Source organism: Gorilla gorilla, chromosome 8 (assembly GCF_029281585.2).
Source record: "Gorilla gorilla gorilla isolate KB3781 chromosome 8, NHGRI_mGorGor1-v2.1_pri, whole genome shotgun sequence".
In the NCBI taxonomy this organism is placed as follows: domain Eukaryota; kingdom Metazoa; phylum Chordata; class Mammalia; order Primates; family Hominidae; genus Gorilla; species Gorilla gorilla.
In genome coordinates this window covers 86,788,763-86,812,044 of record NC_073232.2, presented here as the reverse complement: position 1 = coordinate 86,812,044, position 23,282 = coordinate 86,788,763, and the positions used below count along the sequence as shown (strand labels likewise).

At 38.1% G+C, this 23,282-nt stretch overlaps 1 protein-coding gene across 4 annotated transcripts in view; it reads right to left on the bottom strand.

Moving 5' to 3' along the window:
• The window catches only part of EPC1 (enhancer of polycomb homolog 1), a 110,762-nt gene that overhangs the window by 19,046 nt on the left and 68,434 nt on the right, over positions 1–23,282 (bottom strand). For all 4 annotated transcript variants that reach the window (XM_019035343.4, XM_055352986.2, XM_004049240.5 and 1 more), the window contains exons 2-7: positions 18,746–18,905; positions 6,549–6,694; positions 5,948–6,154; positions 5,458–5,606; positions 4,123–4,282; positions 43–219 (exon numbers count right to left, since the gene is read on the bottom strand). In XM_019035343.4, coding sequence (XP_018890888.1) covers positions 43–219; positions 4,123–4,282; positions 5,458–5,606; positions 5,948–6,154; positions 6,549–6,694; positions 18,746–18,905 — 999 coding nt within the window. The remainder of the gene's footprint in view (positions 1–42; positions 220–4,122; positions 4,283–5,457; positions 5,607–5,947; positions 6,155–6,548; positions 6,695–18,745; positions 18,906–23,282) is intronic.

Here is a 23,282-nt window from a genome sequence, read left to right as displayed (position 1 = left end):
CCTACATCCCTCCTCAATGTTCATAGAGAATTGTATTTGTACCTGGGAGAGAGGTTCTTCGTCTGAGCTGGGAAAGTCATACTGATTCAGATCTTTAGCATTGAAGACTGGCAGTGCAGCAGGACTCGTCTGTTGGGGAGTAGCAGCGGCAGACGATGGTAAGACTTTGGGCTTCTTTTCATATTTCCGTTTCGGTCGGATAAGATCGGCTTTATCTTGCTGCAACAAAGACATGAATTAATTATACACCAGAAACCATGTTCAACAAATTTGCAGTTTTGGGGGAAATTTTAAAAAGAAGTTTATTGCTATAATGAGGGCATTCATATTCATAAGAGACACAAGACTCTATGTTTGGCCATCTTATAGTGTAAAGTCTAGAGAAGTTGGCCTCCATGAAAGCATAAATTTGTCCTACAATCTAAACATAATCACACAAATGATTCTGTTTCAATTAAAAGGAGAGAACAGAAGTTCTCCAACTTCTGAAGTCTTACAACTGCAATTAGTGTATTTACTGCTGGCTCCTCCCATTTTCTTAATTTTCTATGAAAATTCTAGAAGAGAATTTTTTTTTAAAGGGGATTGTCTAATCCTTATTCTCAACAAATAATAAATATAGGACAAATAATAATGAAAATGTCTTCGTATACACAGAAAGCAAACTACAGAAAACTGTTAACATAGTAGAAAACAAAGCCATAATGCTGAGTGAGGGGTTATACAAATAAAGAGTAGTAAGGATTTGTGGGCTGCACAATGTAAGCTTTCTGAAATGGTGACTTTTGAACAGTTTTAAAGGATAAAGATATGAAATCATTAAATAGGGGAAATGCAGGATAAAATATACAGGCAACAGTAACTGAGCTGATGGAACACAGCATGTTCGAAACGTATTGCAGATGATGGCAAAGGTTGGGAGAAGTATGAATTTGATATGTAGGCAATAGGTAAGGTAAAGTAGTGGCAAAAATTGTATTTGTTGGAAAGAAAAAGATCACGGCAAGTACCACGGTTATGTAAATATGCTAAATATTCATGTTACATTTTATGTAGTTTATGACATTACGGTTTTTTGGGAAAACTACAGTTTTCCCAAACCATAAGGCATCTCTCCACAATTTCTACTGTTGTATTCGACAGGATAATCAAATCAAAAGCTGGCCATGGCAATGCAAAACATTATTTAAAAGCTAACATCAGCTGTCAGCTAGGGCAGTGCTTGAGGACTACATTATTATCTATTACTTTTTTCTTTTTTTTTTGAGATGGAGTCTTGCTCTGTCACTTAGGCTGGAGTACAGTGGTGCGGTATCGGCACACTGCAATCTCCGCCTCCCAGGTTCAAGTGATTCTCCTGCCTCAGCCTCCCAAGTACCTACTAATTCAAAGCCTTATGCTATGCTTAGGTGCTATTACTACCCATTTACAGCAATTTGCGCTCGCTAATTTTTTGTATTTTTAGTAGAGATGGGGTTTCACCATGTTGGCCAGGCTGGTTTCAAACTCTTGACCTCAAGTGACCTGCCTGCCTCTACCTCCCAAAGTGTTGGGATTATAGGCGTGAGCTGCTGCACCCGGCCTAAAGTAACTTTCAAGCATGAGTGGCACATATAGAGGAAAGCAAATAATAGGATAATTAATCTTAAAATATGATAACTGAAGGATAACACTAAAGTAGTCCACAAAATCATGTAGGGCTCAGATGGGGGGGGACCACATTAAAATAGTTAAGAGTGGGAGGCCGGGTGGGGTGGTTCACGCCTGTAATCCCAGCACTTTGGGAGGCCAAGGCGGGAGGATCATGAGGTCAGGAGATTGAGACCATCCTGGCTAACACGGTGAAACCCTGTCTCTACTAAAAATACAAAAAATTAGCCAGGCGTGGTGGCATGCGCCTGTAGTCCCAGCTATTTGGGAGGCTGAGGCAGGAGAATCGCTTGAACCCAGGAGGCGGAGGTTGCAGTGAGCCAAGATTGCGCCACTGCACTCCAGCCTGGGTGACAGAGCGAGACTCTGCCTTAAAAAAAAAAGTAACAGTGGGAACAATCCCATTAAACTTTAAAGATACATTTAGAACTAATATATTACAAATGCAGGACATAAAATTTAAATAAATGCAAAATTTAAATAAAAACTTACATGAGTAAACTAAAACAGTATTTTGGGGCACAGCTCTAACTTTCCAGATCATTGAAGAGAATAACGAGAATAACTCTACTCTCCCTCCCACCCTCCCCTACGGTTTTTAAAAATCAAAATGTCCATGTTAACAAAGTGGGAAAAAAAAAGTCCATGTTTTTTCACAAAATGGTCTGGTCCCTGGAACTGCTTTAAATAATTCCCCGCCTCCCCCTGCAAAAAAAGTCCAGGCTGGGGAAATCATCATTCATTCTAACTGGTGTGGCAGGTTGTACATTCAGGCTTGAAGGTCTGTTTACCACAATAAAAAAAAAAACCTGAGTGAGCATGATATTAAATGATGCAGGGGAGATAAAACTGACGGCAAATTTGCCCATTCCTCAAATTAAACTGGTATGGTAGATGCAAAGTTTCATGAATTTTTTTTTTTTTTTTTAAGACGGAGTCTCGCACTGTAGCCCAAGCTGGAGTGCAGTGGCGCGATCTCGGCTCACTGCAAGCTCCGCCTCCCGGGTTCACGCCATTCTCCTGCCTCAGCCTCTGAAGCAGCTGGGACTACAGGCGCCCACCACCACGCCTGGTTAATTTTTTTGTATTTTTAGTAGAAACAGGGTTTCACCGTGTTAGCCAGGATGGTCTCGATCTCCTGACCTCGTGATCTGCCCGCCTCGGCTTCCCAGAGAGCTAGGATTACAGGCGTGAACCACCATGAAAAATTTCATACAAAAAATGCATAACGTACTTTTTCCTCAGATGTACACTTTCCAAGAAAGTGCCACTTAATTAACGGCTCTCCTTTATTTACCTCAGTTTTCCTTCACTAATTTTATTTCCTCTCACAAATTTTATTCTTCACAAAATGTGACTTAGTTAAGTACTAATTTGTCAAATATTTCCATTTCTAAATCATTATATTACTATTAAGATATCAAAATTCCCTCTTATACACTATTGTGTCCACAAAAGACAGAAAAACTCATTTGAGGCTGGGTGCAGTGGCTCACGCCTATAATCCCAGCACTTTGGGAGGCCTAGACGGGCGGATCACCTGAGGTCAGGAGTTTTGAGACCAGCCTGGCCAACATGGCAAAACCCCACCTCTACTAAAAATACAAAAATTAGCCCAGCGTGGTGGCGCGTGCTACCTGTAGTCCCAGCTACTCGGGGAGGCGAGGCAGGAGAATCGCTTAAACTCGGGAGGTGGAGGTTGCAGTGTGCTGAGATCCGGCCACTGCACTCCAGCCTGGGTGACAGAGCAAGACTCCGTCTCAAAAAAAAAAAAAAAAAAAAAAAAAAAAAAAAAAAAAAAAAAAAAAAAAAAAGAAAGAAAGAAAGAAAAACTCATCTGATCAGGGAGGATTTCATGTCTTTCTCCCTAACTCTCCATATTTTGTATGAATTATTTCAATACTTCATAATCCTACAACTTGTAAAAGGAATATTTTTCCTTTTATCAGATATAGTAACAAAAGCTTCCCTTTATAAGGAAGAGACACAAAAATAAAATTTTAATTATAGACTTCTGCTTTTCTTCATATTATGGCACAATCATTGCAGTATACATTAAGGTGAGGTTTATATGTATTTTTCTTTTTTTATCTTTTTTTTTTGAGATGGAGTCTTGCTGTGTCACCCAGGCTGGAGTGCAATGGTGTGATCTTGGCTCACTGCAACCTCCACCTCCTAGATTCAATTAATTCTCCTGTCTCAGCCTCCCTAGTAGCTGGGATTGCAGGTGCATGCCACCATACCTGGCTAATTTTTTTGTATTTTTAGTAGAGATGGGGTTTCACCATGTTGGTCAGGCTGGTCCCGAACTCCTGACCTCAGGTGATCCACCCACCTCCGTGTCCCGAAGTGCTGGGATTACAGGCATGAGCCACTGTGCCCGGCCTATATGTATTTTTCTTTTTAACTTTCATTCTAATGATAAAATACCATCCCATTATTAGATACTATTATCACAAAAACATTAATCACCTTATTAACTTTGAACTCCTTCACATCCATTGCTTCCTGGTGTTTAAATTGACTGCTATTAGTAATAGGGATGATGGGGATGGCATAAGTAGGTTTCATTGGCTGTCTCTGTGCCATAACCTCAGACATGATCTCTCCATTGTAGTCGCCCAAATTATACCTAAAATTATACAAATGAAAGTTTAAAATTATACATATTTAAGGAATACAATGTGATGTTTTGATATACATTTATACTGTGAAATAATTACCACAATCAAGCTAATTAACATATCCATCACCTCACATAATTACCTTGTGTGTATATGTGGTGAGATTACTTAAGATCTACTCTTAGCAAATTTCAAGTATATAATACATTGTTATTAACCATGCTGTACATTAGGTCTCCAGAACGTATTCATTTCATAACTGTAAGTTTGTACCCTTTGATCAACATATAAAATATATAATTTTTATTTGTCAATGATACCTAAATAAAGCAGGAAAAAGAAGAAAATTTTGGAAAGTTAGTTTTATAAGTATTTATCTTTATAACCATTAATAACTAGCTGAGATATAATTATAAACACCAATTACATTTAAGGCAAGATTGTAGTTAAACTTTTGACTATTCAATTTCTCTTAAAGATTACATAATTCCTTTTGTTTCTTCCTTTTACTTTTTTGGCTTATAGCTTTATCATGGCATATAAATAGAGGACTGTTGGGAAAAAATCAAAAGCTGGAATTTTAACGTACCAATTTTGGTGAAAGATTTGGTGAAGAAGTTGAAAGTAATGCCTAAAATGGTGCTAAGGATCTTTCTGCTAATTAGAATTGCCTGGGCTTTAAAACTAATTTTTCTAAAAGTAATCACAAGAAATTTAAAAGTGGTTTTCTTTGGGGATAGGGACTAGAAATAGGGCAGAGGTTTTTTTTAAGTTTTCATTGTGTACCTTGCCAAATGCTTGAGTGGTAAGATATATGGGCCTTTCTCTCTCTTTCTTTACCCTTTTCTATTTAACAATCCAGTGTTTTACATTTTATATGCATTAAAAAAGAAGCAGTACTATCAATTAACTCAAGTCCTACATGCAACTCAAGGACCAAAAAAGACCACTTTGAAATGGAAATACTTGGTATGTTTTAACTTAAGTGAATCCAGTCACTTTTAAAGAAAATAGAGGAAAACATGTAAAAGTATAAAAAGTATCATGCCACATATTTAAAGTCTCTGTTATTAAAAAAAGATATTTCTGTAATTAGATTATTGCATAGGAAATAAATTAACTCAATATACAAAATGTTAATGGCACTATACTTCCTCTCTAACATTATTAAAATATACATTACCTCTTTTCCATAATTTCCAGTGTTAAGTGCAATAGCTCTCTTTTACTTTTTTCTCTTCTTTTTATCATCTCTAGAATAGTAACAGCTCGACTTAGATCTCGTCGCAGCTTAAGCATTTTTTCGTAAGAGGCTTCATCATTTTTGCGATTCTGCAAATGTGAAGTTGCTTGTTTAATGTCAGTAAGTATTTCTAACTAGTGGTATAGTTATTGACCCATAAAATTTATATATTTGAAGGGTTAAATTAGAATTTAAAGACAATAAAACGGAGCACAGATCACCAGGAAATCAATTTTGTATTGATTTTTAAATGGATTAACATTAAAATATAACATTAATAGCTGCATAATAAATCTTAAGTTCAATTTAAGTATTTTTCTTATAATTGGAAAGTCATATTTGAATATAAATTAAACCACAGTATTGAGACAGTCAACTATAAATAATTTTTATTATATAATTATCAAAAAAATTCTTCAAATTCACTTACTTTTCGAGTCTGCATTTTTTCAGTACGCCTTCTAAAAGCCACATAAGGATCATTTGTGCTGGAACCATCTCGCTTCTCTTGTTTTACTGATGGAATAAGAGATGGCCCTCGACAGTTTTTTCTCTTTTTAATCCAATATTCATAAACTTCTCTAATTAGTTCATCATCTTCTTTTAGCAGTAGTTTGGCTTCCTGCAGACTGACTGGCTAAATGTAAAACCATTATGTCATTTTCATACAATACACATACAAGGTTCATAAGTATTTACTTCTAAATTTAAAGGACAATAATCAATATTACAACATTATTAACAAATGGGAAACTTGAGTACATTATGCCTGTCAGTCACTGAACTAGGGTGCTTTATATACATTATTTCATCTTTACGACAATCCCAGGGCAACCGAGGCACAGAAAAATTTAAACATATTGCTCAAGATTACACAGGTTACTGATAAACAGAGATGAGATTTCAATTCATACTTTTTAACTCTAAAGCCTGCCTGATTACCCCCAAACTGCAATCTCACACTCTTTCCATACAATACAGTTCTTTACATAGAATATGTATATACTTGTTATATACAAATGAAGTTGTACCTGCTGACCACTGCCTTTTTCTAGGCGGTCAATCATCTCCTCAAATTGCAATGGGCAGATGTCCATTTTCTTTTTCAGTTTATTCACAAATACTTCATCTTCAGAATCCAAATCATAATCAGGCTGTTCAGCATCCAAACTAAAAGCTGACAGAAGGAACCATATGCAATCATTTACTGTGTGAATTCACCAACAAAAACTCCACAGATGTCTGCATAAAAACAAGACCTACACTTTCTAAAGAAATAAGAAAGAATTCTTGGATTTTGTTTTCAAAGTCGCAAACAATCTAAGCTTAGATTTGTCTTACACATTTAAAGTTAAACAAAGGAGATTATCTTTACTATGAATATACATATAAGTAATAAAAGACAACGGATGCGACACCCTCCAACCACTCCTAAAAGCAAATACACTAGAAGCCTATTAAGAACATAAAGCGATCATTAAAACTTTTTGGTTGAACCATGTGAAGTGCCATTTTTATAGCTCAAAAATCATCACATAGGCAATTTTTATAATATAAAAGGAGAAGGCCTTTAAGATTTTTTTCTATAATATTTAAGTCCTATTTTGTAGATTATTCAACTACTTTACCAAAAGCTAAGGGAGTGGTCTTTAAAGTTGAAGTGTTAGAAGCCACTACCAATAACAGTACAGGTTGAGAATCCCTCATCCAAAATGCTTGGGACCAGAAGTGTTTTGGATTTTGGAATATTTGAATACGTATAATGAGATTTCTTGAGGGTGGGACCCAAGTCTAAACACAAAATTCATTTTTTTCACATATACCTTATATGCATAGCCTGATGGTGATTTTATGTAATATTTTAAATAATTTTGTGTGTGAAGTTTTGACTGTGACCCATCATCACATGAGGGCAGGTGTATCATTTTCCACTTGTGGAATCACACTGGTGCTCAAAAATTTTGAACTGCGGAGCATTTCAGATTTTGAGTTTTCAGCAGCTGTCACTCAGTGAGTAGGTTCCTGCCTAGGAAGTTTGTTTCTCTACGGGAACACTGTCATGCTGACGGAAATGGGAGGATCTTAGATCTGCTGGCAAGAACCGCTGCTACTATCAAATGTTGTTTAATTACTTACCAAAATTAAGCTAGGTTGATATGAATATAAGCAAAATATTAAATAGCTTTAATATAAAAATTTGTCTCACATCTTTCCCTTAATTCCTTCTACTAACATTAGAGTCCACATCTTTAGAATGGTATAAGGCCCTTTTTTCCTATTCTCTTCAGTGTTATCAGTTCTTTATGATCTAGTAACATCAGATTTCATTGATTTCGTGCAGTATGCTATTTCATGACTGCAGGCCTTTACAAAAATCCCTGTTTTTCTGCTTGCCCACCAAGGAGGCAAATGCCTATTTATTCTTTTTAGCGCCCAGCCTGGTATCACTCATCTAGAATCCTTTTTTGATTTTTCCCCACCCAAGAAGTGGTTCCTAACCACTTTCATCTTTTTTAGTGGCTAAGAACCCACTTCACATACTTTATAATCTGCTTGTTAAGCATGCCTCCCTATTAGAATGTGCATGATCTCTTTAGGGAGAGGCATGCCTTCTTTATTTCTGTACCGCTAAGTGGAGGGTAACAGGTTTCACCTTGTATGCCACCTCTGTAATGTTACGTCTATTAAAGTGGGGGGAAATAACCTCCAAACCCAGTCAGACATTAAAGTCTGTGATGGGTACAAAGGGCACTATTTAGCTGCCAAATACTGCCATCTCTGCTTAAAGCTTAACACAGTGTCTGGCCTGGAGAAGTAAAAAAACATTGGTACAGTTGAATGTATTATTTCACTGTTTTATTTTTTATTTTGACCTATATCACTTCTATAACATTCCTATTAAAATAAGTAAGTATTCAGACTATAAAAATTTCTAGATGTTAACATCTCTGTACTCACAGTACCTGCAATCATGGGCCCTCCAATGATTTTCCATCATCTCATTTTGTCATTATTATGTAAACAGCTTTTAGAGATCCTCAAGTTGATTAAAACTGTTAGATTAAAAACACTTGATATATTTTGTTCTTAACCAAAATAGTGCAGGTCTATGTTGTCTAATATGGTAACCACTAGCCATGTGTGGCTAACGGAATTTATATTAATTAAATAAAATTTAAAATTCAGTTCCTCAGTCACAATCGCCACATTTCAAGTACTACAATAGCTATATGTGGCTAGGGTTGTATTAGCACAGATTACAGAACATTTCCATCATCATAGAAAGTTCTATTAAAGAGCACTGATGAAAATAATCCAGAAAGCCAAATTGATAGGGACCAACTAGCAATGTTCTCAATGTTCTTTTTTTTTTTTTTTTTTTTCCCCTGAGACAGAGTGTCTCTCTGTCACCCAGGCTGGAGTGCAGTGGGGCGATCTCGGCTTACTGCAACCTCTGCCGCCTGGGTTCAAGCGATTCTCCTGCCTCAGCCTTCTTCCAACAAGCTGGGATTACAGGCACCTGCCACCACACCTGGCTAATTTTCGTAGTTTTTTTTTTTTGTAGTAGAGATGGGGTTTCACCATCTTGGCCAGGCTGGCTGGTCTTGCACTCCTGAACTCATGATCCACTCGCCCCGGCCTCCCGAAGTTCTGGGATTACAGGCGTGAGCCACCGCGCCCGGCCAATGTTCTGCTTCTTAAGGTTATATTTCATTTTTAGGATCTCATTTATACACTACAGTTTGGCATTCTCTTCTTTAGATCATATCACGTGTCAAACCACAATCACAAAGCCTAATTATTCATTAAAACAAAATGAGCTTGCCAAGGATCACCTTGCTTCGCATCAAAATACACTTGCCATAGCTTCTGGTAGGTATTATATTACCAATGGCAAGTCACACCCAACATATCAGGGGCTGCATCAAGACTGAAAAGGATGATTTCTATCATATGAATCAAGGAGCTCAGGGTCTTTCCCTCTGACGTTAACAAGGACCTGAGTGTCTGAGCCCTTTTGCCTCTGCAAGAGGCTTTTCTTTTATTCAGTGCAAACTCATATAAAATCTTAAACAGGGGCCAGGCGCAGCGGCTCACGCCTGTAATCCCAGCACTTTGGGAGGCCAAGGCAGGTGGATCATGAGGTCAGGAGTTCCAGACCAGCCTGGCCAACACGGTGAAACCCTATTTCTACTAAAACTACAAAATTTAGCTGGGCGTGGTGGCGGGTGCCTGTAATCCCAGCTACTCGGGAGGTTAAGGCAGGAGAATTGCTTGAACCCGGGAGGCGGAGGTTGCAGTGAGCTGAGATCGCGCCACTGCAATCTAGCCTGGGCGACAGAGCAAGACTCCATCTCAAAAAAAAAAAAATTATTAAATAGGAAGAGTACCCAATCTTGTTCATATATAGAATACCAAAACCCTAGAGAAAAGCTAACATGTAAAAACCCACTTTGGAATTTCATTTGACCAAAAAACCCACACCCAACAACCTTATTATGTAATTTAGCTGTAGCTGAATCTGCAGCTTCCAATAAACACCTCAACCCAAGCTAATAAAAATGTAAAATATTCATCATGTTCCTAGAATTAAGAGTATCTTCAGATTTTCTGGGTCATGTTATTGGACGTGTTCAAAGTAAAAAAAAAGGGTCTAAAGAAAAACAGGCAAATAGGTCATCTCTTCTAATTAAGTTCTATCAATTAAATTGAGACCTAGCAGGTTAATAATTCTTTTTTTTTTTTTTTAGATGGAGTTTCGCTCTTGTTGCCCAGGCTGGAGTGCAATGCTGTGATCTTAGCTCACTGCAACCTCCGCCTCCCAGGTTTCAAGCGATATTCCTGCCTCACTCAGCCTCCTGAGTAGCTGGGATTACACATGTCTGCCACCACGCCCGGCTAATTTTTGTATTTTTTAGTAGAGATGGGGTTTCACCATGTTGACCAGGTTGGTCTCCAACTCCAGACCTCAGGTGATCTGCCCGCCTTGGCCTCCCAAAGTGCTGGGATTACAAGCGTGAGTCATCGCAACATGGCCTATAATTCTTAAATAATAATGAGAACTACACTGTGGAAGCTGGCTCCTTTAAAAATATTCTGATGGGAATAAACTCAGAGATGCATACAGGTAAACAGAATACAGTATTATGTGTGATACACAGATGTAGGAAAAAGTATACCATAACTGCCATGTAGACATAAAATAAGCCTAAGTAAAATACAACAGGACTTATACATTGAATAGATGATGATGATTATTATTATTATTATTTTGAGACAGAGTCTCGCTCTGTCGCCCAGGCTGGAGTGCAGTGGCGTGATCTCAGCTCACTGCAAGCTCCGCCTCCCGGATTCACACCATTCTCCTGCCTCGGCCTCCCGAGTAGCGGGGACTACAGGTGCCCGCCACCACGCCCAGCTAATTTTTTGTATTTTTAGTGGAGATGGGGTTTCACCGTGTTAGCCAGGATGATCTCGATCTCCTGACCTCGTGATCTGCCCACCTCGGCCTCCCAAAGTGCTGGGTTTACAGGCGTTGAGCCACCGCGCCCGGCCGGTTAGATTATTTTTAAAGGAAATCCAGGCTGGTACAAACCATGGTATTTAAAGTCTAGTAATAGATATTTACTATGGGGTGGGAAGTATTTGACATCTTTGCCTTAGATCTAAGACAAAGATATTAAAGTTTAGTAATAGAGATGGAATGTAAGTGTCTACGTAACAAGTGCCATTTATGACTCAAACTAAGTGTGCATTTGGTGAGTATGTCCATAACTTCAAACAGCGTTTTAAAAATACAGGAAACAAATAGTGAAAGGATATCTGGATCCATTAAGCAGCACACAATGTGGATTAGGAACAGAATATACACCCTGATTGAAAGGAAGGAAGGTAGGAACACTACCCAAGGTTGAAGAAAAATCGTCACACCAGTTTTAACATGAGCACTAACTGCATGATTAATAATATCTACTTGCAAAGCTCTTGATATCAATTCTGAGCAGCAGAAAAGACTGTTGTGAAGGTGTTATTTACTATGGGGTGATAGGTATTTGACATCCTTGCCTCAGCTCTAAGACAAAGATATCGCTGACTAGCCAGATCATGGAAATCTTCAGTTTCCTTTGCTTAAAAGCTAGAGCTTGGGGTCACTTCTAGAATGTACTTAAGGAGCGAAAATGGTGAATATTAGATTTGAAATCTCAGATATAAGATCTTTCATACATAAAGTTCTCTGGTTGCTGTTATAGATTTTATCTGTCAGAAAGCAGTACCAGCAGAATATGCTGCAGGGGATGTTGAGGCAGGCAGAGGGAAGGAGAAAATAATCTTTCAGAATCAGAGCACAAAGACAGGATATCCGTTCTGAGAGGTATTGAAAATGTAGGTTCTACTTTAGGAAAAAAGTATCCGTTAAAAAAACTTTATTTAGAAGTCAAAACTTATACAAGTTGTTGAAATAAAAACAGTACAAGGAACACCTGCATACTCTTTACCCAGCTTCAGCTATTGTTAGATTTTTATTTTGTTTTATCATATGCACATGTGCTCGTGCTTGTGTGCACTTTCATTATACACGCTCACTCTTTATTTTTTCATTTTCGAAGCCATAGGAGGGTACATTATATTCATAATGGCTTTTTTGTTTTGTTTTTTTGAGATGGAATCTCACGCTGTCGCCCAGACTGGAGTGCAGTGGCGTGATCTCAGTTCACTGCAACCTCTGCCTCCTGAGTTCAAGCAATTCTCCTGCCTCAGCCTCCTGAGTAGCTGGGATTACAGGCGCTTGCCACCATGCCCAGCTAATTTTTGTATTTTTAGTAGAGATGGGATTTTACCATGTTGGCCGGGCTGGTCTTGAACTCCTGACTTCAGGTGGCCCGCCCACCTTGGCCTCCCAAAGTGCTGAGATTACAGGCATGAGTCCCCGTGCCTGGCCACCATTGTCTTTAAGACATTGATGTTTTTTGGGTATGTCCCCCTCCCCAAGCCTCCATCATCTTCATCATCATCATCATCATCATCATCATCATCATTATTATTATTAGCACATTCCTCACTCTGTGTTTTTCTGATTTTTTTCTCCATTGTGATTAGATTACACATTCTTGGCTAGGTTATTGCAAAGTAAACTTTTTAAGTCCTTCTCAGAATATCCACATCTAGAGGCACACAATGTTAATCTGTTCCTCATAAGTAATGACAATTTTGATCACCAGTCAAGACGTTGCCCAATTTTTTCTTCTTCTTTGTAATTAATGAGTAGTTTGTGGAGAGAGCTTAAAGCCATGCAAATCTCCTCATCAAAATTTCCTCTCTTATTGAGCACACACTGATGATTCTAGTATGATCCAACCCTGATTTATGATTGCAAAAATGAGTTTTTTTTTTTTTTTTTTTTTTTGAGACGGAAGCTCGCTCTGTTGCCCAGGATGGAGTGCAGTGGCGCAATCTCAGCTCACTGCAAGCTCTTCCTCCCAGGTTCATGCCATCTCCTGCCTCAGCCTCCTGAGTAGCTGGGACTACAGGCACCCGCCACCACGCCTGGCTAATTTTTTGTATTTTTAGTAGAGACAGAGTTTCACTGTGTTAGCTAGGATGGTCTCGAGCTCCTGACCTTGTGATCTGCCTGCCTCGGCCTCCCAAAGTGCTGGGATTACAGGCGTGAGCCACCTTGCCTGGCCACAAAAATGATTTTCTAACTCTAGCATTTAAAAAAAAATTTTTTTTATTATACTTTAAGTTCTAGGGTACATGTGCACAACGTGCAGGTTTGTTACATATGTATAAATGTGCCATGTTGGTGTGCTGCACCCATTAACTCGTCATTTACATTAGGCATATCTCCTAATGCTTTCCCTCCCGCCCCCTCCCCCTGCATTTTTTCTATAGTGTATCAATTCAACTCTTTTTTTTTTTTCCTGAGACAGAGTCTTGCTCTGTCACCCAGGCTAGAGTGCAGTGGCGTGATCTCGTCTCACTGCAATCTCTGCCTCCCATGTTCAAGCGATTCTCCTGCCTCAGCCTCCCGAGTAGCTGGGATTACAGATGCACACCACCATGCCTCGCTAATTTTTGTATTTTTAGTAGAGATACGGTTTCACTGTGTTGGCCAGGCTGGTCTCGAACTCCCGACCTCAGGTGATCTGCCCGCCTCGGCCTCCCAAAGTACTGGGATTACAAGCGTGAGCCACCGCGTCCTGCTGATTTTTACTTTTTCAATGGTTTATAATTATTGTACTTTTATTGTTGTGCGAACTGTCCCAGAATTAGCCAGCGGAAACCCCTGTGTCTTCACGACACACCACCATCATTTTTTTTGGAAGCTTAATATCCAGTATAACAAGATGTTACAGGGCCATCTTGTACCTACCCTGCCTCAGCCCTGTAATCAGCCATTTCTCCAAGGCTTCCTGGGCCGTTTAGCGGGGAATAAATTAGAGAATAGGTGCTATGTTTGCTTATTTTTGCTTCTTGGCCTTACAGAGGAAAGAATTAGAAGCACATTTATATCTATCTATCTATCTATCTATCTATCTATCTATCTATCTATCTATCTATCTATCTGCCTGCCTGCCTACCTACCTACGTACCTACATGCCCACCCACTCATACACGCAAATGCATATAAAAATATACACATTGACTACCCTTTTAAAAAAGGCTTCCTTTGAGTATTAAGCGGAGAGCCAGGTATAAATCTAATAAAACATGTGCAGGATCTGTATAATGAAAATTATAAAGTGTCAATGAAAGAGATAAAAAAAGACCTGAATACTTCGAGTGTCGAACATTGTGTTCATGACCTGGAAGATTCACATAGAAAAGATGTCAGTTCTCTCTAAATTGACCTACAGACTTAAGGCAATTCCCATAAAAATATCAGCAGTTTCTTTGTAGACATAGACAAGTTTATTCTAAAGTTTATATGTAAAGGAAAGACCTTAAAATATCAAAACAATCTTGAAAAAGAAAGATAATACAGGAGGAATCATTCTCCCTGATGTTAAAAATTACTATAGAGTTGCAATACTCAAGACAGCGATATTGTCTTGGGATAAACACAGAACAATGGAATAGAATTGAGAATCTAGAAACAGATCCACACAACAATGTCCAGTTAATTTTTGACCAGGAAGCAAAAGCAATTCAATAGAGGAAGGAAAGCTTTTTAAACAAATGATGCTGGAACAACTGGATATCAAGAGGGAAAAAAATGAGCTTTGATCTAAACCTCTTGCTTTATTCAAAAATTAACTTAAAATGGACCACAGACTTAAATGTAAAATGGCAAAACTTTTAGAAGAGAACATAGGAAAGGCAAAGAGCCCTTAGACTTGACACCAAAAGCAGGATCCATTACGAGGAAAATTGAGAAACTGGATCTCATCCAAATTAACAACTTTTGTCCCATGAAAGTCTATTAAAAAAAAAAAAGATGAAAAGACATTAAGAAATGGTAGAAAAATTTCACGGCTGGACGCTCACGCCTGTAATCCCAGCACTTTAGGAGGCCAAGGCGGTCAGGAGATCGAGACCATCCTAGCTAACATGGTGAAACCCCATCTCTACTAAAAATACAAAAAATTAGCCAGGCGTGGTGGCATGCGCCTGTGGTCCCAGCTACTCGGGAGGCTGAGCTTGCAGTGAGCTGAGATCACTCCACTGCACTCCAGCCTGGGCGACAGAGCAAGACTCCGTCTCAAAAAAAAAAAAATTTTTTTCCAAGTCATATATCTGACAAAGACACTGTGTCTAGAATATTATCTTTTTAAAAACACCTCAAACTCAACATTAAGACACCCATCCCATAGAAAGTAAGCAAAAGAGGCCAGGCCTGGTGGCTCATGCCTATCATCCCAGCACTTTGGGAGGCCGAGGCGGGTGGATCACCTGAGGTCAGGAGTTTGAGACCAGCCTGGTCAACTTGGGGAGACCCCATCTCTACTAAAACAAAACAAAAATTAGCTGGGCATGGTGGCACACGCCAGTAGTCCCAGCTACTCGGGAGGCTGAGGCAGAAGAATTGCTTCAATCTAGGAAGCGGAGGTTGCTGTGAGCTAAGACTGTACCACTGCACTCCAGTCTGGGCAACAGAGTGAGACTCCATCTCAAAAAAAAAAAAAAAAAAAAAAAAAAAAGGAGGGTGGGGGAGCAGCACAAAAGACATGCATGATCATTTCACCAAAGAGGATGTACAGACTGGCAAATAAACACATGAAAAGATATTTCATTTTAGCCATTTAGGAAAATGTAAATGAAAAGTACAATAAGATATTACTACACACCTATTAGAATAGGCTAGGATAAAAAATAGTGCCAACCCCCAGTGCTAGAGAGATATGGAGAAACTGGGTAATATACACCTGGTGATAATATAAAATGGTACATCTACTCCAGGAAACAGTGTGGCAGTTCCCTTCCAAACTAAAAATGGATGAACCCTGCAACTACACTCATGAATATATACCCCAGAGGAAGAAAAACTCATGTTCTGGCTGGGTGCAGTGGCTCATGTCTGTAATCCTAGCACTTTGGGAGGCCAAGGCAGGTGGATCACTTGAGGTCAGGAATTCGAGACCAGCCTGGCCAATATGGTGAAACCCTATTTCTACTAAAAGTACAAAATTAGCCATGTGTGGTGGTGCACACCTGTAATCCCAACTACTCGGGAGGCTGATGCATGAGAATCGTTTGAACCAGGAGGTGCAGGTTGCAGTGAGCTGGGACTGCACCACTGCACTCCAGCCTGGGTGACAGAGTGAGACTTTGTCTCAATAAACAAACAAACAACAACAAACAACTCATGTTCTCAAAAAAACTTGTACATGAATATTCATAGCAGCTCTATTTGTAATAATCAAAAACTGGAAACTACCCAAATGTTCTTCAATGAGTGAATGATTAAACAGACTGTGATGTATACATATCATGGAATACTGCTCAGCAATAAGAAGGAACGAACTATTCATATATTCAACAACTGAATGAACCTCAGTGATACTGAGTGAAAAAAAGCCAACCTCAAAAGGATACATACTGCATGATTCCATTTATGTAACACCCGTGAACATAATTATACAGATGGATAACAGATGAGTGATGGTCAGGGAATGGGGAGAGCCAGGGATATGGTTATAAAGAAGCAACAAGAGGGCATCTGCTGGTGATGGTGCAGGTGAGTGTCTTGATAGTGGTGGTGGTTATGCAGGGCTATACGTGATAAAATTATACACAACTACAAACACACACACACATATGTGGTACACATCTAACTGGTGAAATCTGCGTAAACTCTAGATTGCACCAATTTCAATTTCTTGGTTTTGATACTGTACAATAGTTGTACATGAAGTTAATACTGGATGAGGCTGGAGGAACTGTGCAGGAGACTTCTCTGTACATTTCTCTGCAACCTCCCATAGATACAGGGCAGCTAACACAAATTTAGCAGCATTATCTTTATTAATATTCCAAAGTATACATCTTTCCAAAGACAAGTTACCTCAAATTTGTACAATAAAATATTTTCTCCCAAATAAGCTACAATTCTGCTGTCATTTACTAATATTTGATTATAATGTCAGGAGTCAATTCCTTTTTCAATATAGTAGTACCTTTTGACTTTACTGACCACATATAATTCACTAGTTATCAGTCAAATGTATTTTATAGATTTTGATCATCAATAAGTAAGCCATCTTTAAGACATGTATTAATTTTTTCTCATAATGATAATGTAAATTAGTATTATTTTACTCAACCTTGCTTTAACCTAAAAGCATGCATTTATAAGATAATATAGCTTGTGGCAGCAGAACAGAATGTGGTTTTAGTTAACATACATGGGGAAGATCAGATCCTTAGCTTTCAAATCCACCTTGGCATGATTTTCTGGAAAACAACTTTTAAGGTTCTAATATCTATCACATTTGTTTATAACGTCTGTGTCTGTCTCTTAAATGTAACAAAACATGTGACTGCACAAGTAGACTAGTTAAAATTGGTTTCTCAATGTGCTTGCAAGGAACAATAAAAACAAAATAGGTTTACAATGTCCTAAAGAAAAAGAATTTAGATGGTCCCCTAGAAAAACCTCTTGATCAGGCCAGGCACGGTGGCTCATGCCTGTAATCCCAGCACTTTGGGAGGCCGAGGCGGGCGGATCACCTGAGGACAGGTGTTTGAGACCAGCCTGACCAACATGGAGAAACCCCGTCTCTACTAAAAATACAAAATTAGCTGGGCGTGGTGGCATGCGCCTATAATCCCAACTACTCGGGAGGCTGAGGCAGGAGAATCCCTTGAACCCAGGAGGCGGAGGTTGTGGTAAGCCGAGATCGCGCCATTGCACTCTAGCCTGGGCAACAGAGTGAAACTCCGTCTTAAAAAAAAAAAAAAAAAGAAAAAAGAAAAACCTCTTGATCATAAAGATTAACAAGACAATGAAAGCTGCAGGAATTTTACCTTACTAACCTTTCAATTATTTGTTTTTAAGTTGTTAATTAATTGGAGATTGAGTAAAAGCTCTCAGCTATTCATCACCAAATGTCACACAGTTATCAAACGATCATTGCTTATGAAGAACCTATCACTATTAAGTGAAATAAGTTCCCAACCAGAGCACTAAATTTTAAAAATTAGCATCACTCTACTAGAAAAAACAGATTTGGGGTTGGCAAGCTATGGCCTATGGGCCAATTCTGGCCTGCCATCTGTTTTTATCAGTAAAGTTTTATTGCAACACAGCGACGTTCATTCATTTTTGTATTCTCTTTAGCTGATTTTGCACTGCAACAGAACTGAATAGTTGTGACAGAATGACCCACAAAGCCTACAGTAGTTACAATGTGACCCTGTACAGAAAAAGTCTGCTGACTTTCACTTACATCAAGAAGTTCTTTAAGACTATTAATATTATTAATTCTAAACAGGAAGAAAACTATTTCTATATCTGAGTTGTTTTTTTTTTCTTATCCTTCTTGACTAAAGCAGCATAAGATTGTATGCTGGAATGAAACAAAAAATGTAGAATAATAAATGCTATCTTTTCTTGTCAGATATCTCAAATATCATTTTAAAAGTTGAAAATGGACTCTAATAACTCTTAAGCTGATGCTGGTCAATGAAACAAATAACAAAAATGCTCCTGAAGAGATAAAAATCTGTCAAGTTACATAATAAGAGAAATATAGAAAATACAATCATTAAGAGAATCATTACTTACGCTGTATGTGAATGAGCTGCTTTGGCATCTTAAATTCCCCAGGATATATAGACTCATAGTAAGCAATATTACTTTCTGCCTCTGGGACCGGTATAACCATATTATCCCTCTTCTCGCCATACACCTGCTGTGCTGAAATAGCCCGCTGAAGATGATGTTCCTAAAAAGAAGAAAAAACAGGTAAGTTCATGTATTTTTAAAAAGCAGTAAACAGATCATATAGCCAAAAAGGTTTTTTTGGCTCATTTGTTTTTAAAATAGAGAGATTCTAATAGTAGATCTTAAAAGCATGTTGTTAACACGATACAACTAGTGATAAAATCAGTTTAGGTGGAAACAAAAAAAAAAATTTTGTCAGAAACACTGAATATTTCCTCAATATAGCAAAAGGAATTGCCAAAACTGAGAATTATATAAAGAGATTCAAAATAGTTGACAAAAACAAAGCTTGCATTTTACGGATGAGACGTGGAGAAGGAGTTAAAACATTTGAACTTGTTATATAAAGAAAGTGGGCTATGGTTAAAAATATTTTATTGATTCAAACCTCTTATTCATGTAATACTTCATAAATTTAGAAGGTATTTGAATACAAATCAACTAAATATGGTTTCTTCAAAGAAGGGCAGAGGTTATCTCCATTTTGAGTTGAAACTGACAGACTCAAATCCTGGTCTTTTGTCTGAAATGATAACCTTTCATACACATTTCCAGAGCCCTTTCTGAGCAGCTGCAGAGTATGTGCAGGGGCAGAAAGCACATTCTCTGGACTCAGGCTGTCTGATTAGAACCCAACTCCGATACTGAAACAGTTTGTGACTCCCGGCAAGAAACCAGTCTTCTAAATCTATTTCCTACAGTAAGAGAAAAAAAGAATCTACTGTACAGAGTTGGAGATTTAAGTAAGATAAATCAGAATAAAATGTTTAGTATAATGCCTGACATATAACAGGTGCTCAAAATAAGTTTTGGTTTAGCCACCACACAGAAAGCTTTTCCTAGTTTGTGATACTACCAGCTGCAATAAAAAGGTATTAGTCTCATCCAGGCCTATCAACATTGAATTTTGGTATATGCCTTATTAAATTCAAACACACACACACACAAGTTCATGGATAAAAAACATTCTAATAGTATGAAAAGTTCCAGTCTTCATAGGTAGTCCATTAGGAATGTGTATTTTCTTCCCAATATTTTAATGTATATACAAATGTGTACATATTTAAATATGTAAAGGAATATATATATTCCTATATAAATGGATATAAGATATACACAATATAGAACTTTATCCCTAGCTTTGGTTTGCTTGATATAACCTGGAGATCTTTCCATACCAATACTTCTACTACATTCCTTACAATAGCTGCATTATATTCCACTATATGGACTTACCAAATTTATTTAACCAGATACAAATTGAAAGGGAAAAAACTCTGGAAACAACCTAAATGCCTACCATCTCCTAAGTGCTACAAAGAACCACTCATGTATTACTATGTACAAGATATCTTTGTGGACTTGTGAAGGCATCTGTAGGACAACTACAAATGGAAGTGTTCAAAGGGTATATATCTAAGGTTGTAACAACACATATTCCTCATTCCTTAAGTAACTATTTCTCAATATTCCTTTTGAGTTTAAAACTCTTTGCCCTTCTTGTTACTTTAGGTTAATTTCTTTACAAATGATAAAGTTTCTTTTCTTTCAAATGTTGCTCTTCTTTGCTCATTTTCAAAAGTGTTGCATTTTTCTTATTCATACTCAATTTGATTTTTTGATTCTAAACCCTCAGAATGCCTAATGACTCCTGGGAGCTGGTAGAAACTAAGTCTTTATGTGTGTATATGGGGTGGGGAAAACAGTGTCACTAAACAGCAAATTCTATCTTCTACTTTCGTAGTCTATTGCCATATTTACTGGCCCTGAATGCCCACTGACACAGGGCATTTTTGCCAACCCCAGTGTATGTCAGTTACACGCATACTCTTGAACTCTCAGATATCCTCAAATGTCAAGAGAAATATTATTAGCACACACACCAAACTCAAGGAGAGAGTACGGAAGCAAGACATGTGATTCATAGTTTGCTTTTTGTTCCCAGCTCACAACCCTTAATCTCTTAACCCTTAATTTCTATGTGCAGGTGAACATATAAGTTAGATGTTTTACCTTTTGGACTTTTGCAAATCTGTCTTACTCCTGGTGATGCCTTTAGAACATAGCATTCAAGCATTCGTTTATTTTGTTTAACTAGTTCTGATATCTGGCACCTGGTCCAAGTGAGAGGTAGCTGTAGTTGAGAACAGAATATGCCAATGTCGGCTGGATGTGGTGGCTCATGCCTGTAATCCCAGCACTTTTGGGAGGCTTAAACTCCCTTGAGCCCAGGAGTTTGATGAAAGACCAGCCTGGCCAACATGGTGAAACCCCATCTCTACTAAAAATACAAAAATACAAAAATTAGCTGGGTGTGATGGCATGTGCCTGTAATCTCAGCTACTTGAGAGGCCGAGGCAGGAGAATCGCTTGAATCTGGGAGGTGGAGGTTTCAGTGAGTCGAGACTGCACCGCTGCACTCCAGCCTCGGTAACTGAGCAACACTGTCTCAAAAAAAAAAAAAAAAAGCATACGCCAATGTCTGAGACTATTAGTTGGTCAGAAAATGAATACGTCACATATTACCACATCCTCCCACCTCAAGATTATGAAACAAATTCACCCTTGTCAGGTCTTTACCCCTTTTAATAGTTTATTTTTACATCTGTAATTTATTTTTTCTATAAGAAGAGACAAAGATCTACCTTTTTTCCCCAAATAGTGAGCCATCTGTCCTAATGTCATGGATGAAATAATCTATTCTCCTTAATCATTAAAAATGTTCTCATAGGAATCCTCACACACTGTTGGTGAGAATGTAAATTAGTACAGCCACTATGGAAAACAGTATGGAAGTCCCTCAAAAATCGAAACAAATAGAACTACCATACGATTCAGCAATCTCACTGCTAGGTATATACCTGAAAGAATGAAAATCAGTATATCAAAGAGGTATCTGCACTCTCATGTTTACTGCAGTACTTTTCACAATAGCCAAGATTTGGAATCAACCTAAATGTCTATCAACAGATAAATGGATAAAGGAAATGTGGAACTACACACAATGGAATATTATTCAGCCATAAAAGAGAATGAAAACATCTATCATTTGCAACAACATGGATGGAACTGGAGGACATTATGTTACGTGAAATAAGCCAGGCACAGAAAAAAAAATTTCGCATATTCTCGCTCATTATGTGAGAGCTAAAAATTAAAACTATTGAATTCAATTGTTCATTAAAACAATAGAAGGGTACTGGGGAGGGGTAGAAAAAGTGAGGATGGTTAATGGGCAGAAAAATATAGTGAGATAGAATGAATAAGATTTGAACAGTATTTGATAGCACAGCAGGATGATGACAACCAACAATAATTTATTACATATTTCAAAATAATCAGAAGAGTAGAATTGGAAAGTTCCTAAGACAAAGAAATGATAAATGCTGAAGTGATGTATGTCCCCATCACCCTGATGTGATTATTACACATTGTATGCCCCTATCAAAACATCACATGTACTCCCTAAATATCTATACCTATTATGTACCCATAATAATAAACAATTTAAAAAATTATCTATATTTTAAAATACATTTCACTTGCAACTGGGAGTATTTTCAAGCTTTTTTTTTTTTCTTTTCCCATTCCACTCAACTCTCTCCTATGCCAGTATTTAATGTGTTTTAAACAACTCAGCCTTGGGCTGGGCACGGTGGCTCACGCCTGTAATCCCAGCACTTTGGGAGGCCAAGGCAGGCGGATCACTTGAGCCCAGGAGTTCAAGACCAGCCTGGGCAACATAGCCACACCCTGTCTCAAAAAAAATAAAAAAAAATAAAGAAGAAGAACAATGTAGCCTCATACTGCATTTTATTATCTAGTATGGTAATTTCCCACTCATACTTTTTCCTTATCAGGTTTCTCATTTATTTTTTTCAAATAAACCATAATAAAATTAATTCTTTAGGTATAAAACATGACCCCTAAGGAGTTCTGATTTTTACAAGCAATATAGTATAGTGGTTAAGAACATGGGCTTTGGCCAGGTGTGGTGGCTGATGCCTGTAATCCCAGCACTTTGGGAGGCCAAGGAGGGTATATCGTTTGAGGTCAGGAGTTCAAGACCAACCTGGCCAACATGGTGAAACCCCGTCTCTACTAAAAATACAAAAATTAGCCAGGTGTCGTAGTACACACCTGTAGTTTCAGCTACTCAGGAGGCTGAGGCAAGAGAATCGCTTGAACCCAGGAGGCAGAGGTTGCAGTGAGCTGAGATGGCACCACTGCACTCTAGCCTGGATGACAGAGTGAGATACTGTCTCAAAAAAAGAAAAAATAAAGAACATGGATTTTGTAATCAAGAGTTCCCCGGTATTTGAATGTTGGCTCCACAGTTTACTAACTCTATGACTTTGGGACTTGGGATAAATTATTT